The sequence below is a fragment of the Condylura cristata genome, unplaced genomic scaffold (assembly GCF_000260355.1).
Source record: "Condylura cristata isolate star-nosed mole 26May11 unplaced genomic scaffold, ConCri1.0 scaffold00022, whole genome shotgun sequence".
In the NCBI taxonomy this organism is placed as follows: domain Eukaryota; kingdom Metazoa; phylum Chordata; class Mammalia; order Eulipotyphla; family Talpidae; genus Condylura; species Condylura cristata.
This window is the reverse complement of record NW_004567123.1, coordinates 36,385,591-36,388,135: the sequence shown is the minus strand read 5'-3', so window position 1 is coordinate 36,388,135 and position 2,545 is coordinate 36,385,591. Positions and strand designations below refer to the sequence as shown.

The following is a 2,545-nucleotide window of genomic DNA, read 5'->3' as shown; positions in this document are numbered from 1 at the left end:
GCCGTCGTTCCTTGCCTCCTCCTTCAGTGACAGCCCATCGAGCTGACATTCCCCTCTGAGGTGATTTCTTTCCTTTGAAGGCCATTTGGCGGGGAGCCCTGTTCAACGGGGTCCAGGCCAGGAGCTGGTGCTAAGGTGCCGAGAGCGGCCCCGCGGGGGGGGGCCGCCGCCCAGATGCCATCTGGGCCTGCAATCCAGGGGGCCCGGCGGAAATCAAGCCGTCTAGCCTTTGAGTTATTATTTTCAATGTGTCTCGTTAGTAAATGAGTCTGCAGAAGACAGGCCATTTCTCGAAATATAATTGAAGTACTTGAGAGGGCGCATTTTTCCTCAAGATTTGCATCCTTAAGAAGAAGAAATTGATCCATTTCAATGATAATAGCCGGGAAGAAAGATCTTCCTTTTCTCCTTCATTAATCCTGATAAGAAGGAAAAATGAACTAATTCCAAAGGCGAAACACAGACAAGAGAGAAAATATCTGGCCGGCTCCGTCGCTCTGGCGTCCCGTCCCCGGGGAGGGGCGTCTCTGGGGGAGAAAGCAGCTCGCCCCTCAAGCCGGGCTTGCGGGGGGCGAGAGCCCAGGGCCCCCGCCGAGGGCTCCAGGCCCCCGCCCTGCCCTCCCGCTGCTTCGGGGTTCATGCCCGGGCACCCCCCTTCTCGGGGCCGCCGCCCTCGCTGTCCTTTCGCCTGAGGGGTGCAACAGGAAACAGGTGCTGAGGGAGCGAAGCCCCCCGCAGTCAGTCTCCCAACCCACAGGGGCGGCAGAGCTGTGCCGCCGAGTCCTGGTGTGAGATCTCGTCCACGGACAGAATCCGTGGCCTTCCCGCTCTGAGGGGCGTGGACGGAGAGAAAAGGGAGCGCAGGGAAGCGGGCCAGACACTCTGAAACCGGCCGGCCGAAACTGCGCGCAGGGTGTGTGCGCCCCAGCCTGCCCGGCGAGGACGCACTAGGGCTCGGAAGCTCTGTTCTCACACGCACCCAGAGTTCACCCCGAAATACAGCCAGCGCCACCAGCACGGGACCCAAGGAAGGTAGAGAATTGCGGGGAAAGGATTCTGCCCGGAGCACCTGCGATCCAAGCCCATCGGGACGTTTCGCTCCCAGGGCTGAGGGCGGTGGTGGGCCGTAGGAGCCATCTAGAGAGCCGGGGTGAGGCACCCGCCCTCCCCAGGAGGAGTCTGCTTCGCCGTCCTCACGCAGCACAGGGAAGGGGCCGGCCCTGCGGCCTGGGAAAGGCTGTCAACAGTACCCTGCGTCCAGAAAGCTCCGCCCGGCCGCAGTGGGGGCGGGTGGGGAAGGGGCAGTGCACGCACGATGCCCACGCACGGGGCCAGGCCAGGACGCCGGCGGGAGCTTCTGAAAGCAGGAGGCACCCGGCGGGAGAAGGCCGTCCTCGGAAGCCAGCCCCGGCGCCTGCCCGGGCAGGGTGCGGGCCCGCGGGCCGCCCCACGCCGCTGCCCACGGCCGAGCCCACAAGGTGACCTGCGCCCCACAGGAGCCACGGGGTCTGCTTCAAACGTGTCCGGGAAGTGTTACGTGTGACGGGCGCCTGCCGGGGGGCCTCACCGCGCGCCCACAATTCGGTCATACTGCAGGCGCACACAGAAGGGTCTGTCACGGGCTTGTTTACCAAAGGGGCAGGGAAGGGGCAACCCAGGGAGGGAGCGGGACACAGAGTCACGGGAACACCTACGGCTCGGCGGACGCGGAGCTCCGGGAACTCCGAAAGCCCGAGCCGCACGGTGCGAGGGCCGTCTCCCGAGGGGGAGAGACACCCCTGGACAGAATGGCCCCTACTTACCCCCCAAAGTCCCAGAACGCTGCTCCGCTCCGCCCCTGGCCCCCACAGTTCTCTCCCTGGTGCTGCCGGAGTTGTAGGCCCCAGTCGCTGGAGCCGGGGTGGGGCCCAGACTCCGCAGAGTTCCCTCAGGACAGCCCGCCCCGCAGCGGAAGGGCAGCTACGCCAGCGGCACCATGGCGGTCCGTGACCAGCCGGGAGCGGGAGGGAGGTGCCCCCGCGTGGGGGTGAGCACGTGCTCAGAAACCTTCCAGGCTTATCTCTTAAAGTGCATTATGGCTAAATTCAAACCAGAAAGAACACACAGCTTAAATTATCGTGGAGTAAACCAGCCTAATGGTTTTGAAATAAAGTAGTCGGTGCTGTTTCTATGAACGCTGACAGAAAAGTAATGAGAAAATTGCACGAACATCCATCAAAGACGGAGGGCTGGAAAGGCAGGGAGCCGGCTGGCTTTCCCCCTCAGACCCTCCTGAAAAATAAAAGCCACAAACAGAAAGGCGAGGCGGCATGGAGAAAGCGGGAGGAAAACTGTGAAGCGGGCTTGGGCCCCGGGGCCCACCGAGGCCAGCGCAGAGCGGCCAGGGCGGAGCGGAGCAGTCACAGCGGCCCTCGCGCCTGCTGGCGCTTGCAGGGGTTTAGCACGTCTCAGGCAAAAGCACCTTCAGCACCTGCTGCCTTGAGAACTCTTACTGGGCCCTCAGCCGGCTGCCCCGGGGGGAGAAGCAGGCTGCCCTCAGCCGGCG

The 2,545-nt window shown here is 63.6% G+C and overlaps 1 protein-coding gene across 1 annotated transcript in view; it reads right to left on the bottom strand.

Annotated features, from left to right (window-relative positions):
• Nucleotides 1–2,545, bottom strand: part of ZNF831 (zinc finger protein 831) — a 45,164-nt gene that overhangs the window by 7,466 nt on the left and 35,153 nt on the right. Inside the window, exons 8-10 of the mRNA XM_012728147.1 lie at nucleotides 1,568–1,590; nucleotides 1,251–1,357; nucleotides 980–1,137 (exon numbers count right to left, since the gene is read on the bottom strand). Coding sequence (XP_012583601.1) covers nucleotides 980–1,137; nucleotides 1,251–1,357; nucleotides 1,568–1,590 — 288 coding nt within the window. The remainder of the gene's footprint in view (nucleotides 1–979; nucleotides 1,138–1,250; nucleotides 1,358–1,567; nucleotides 1,591–2,545) is intronic.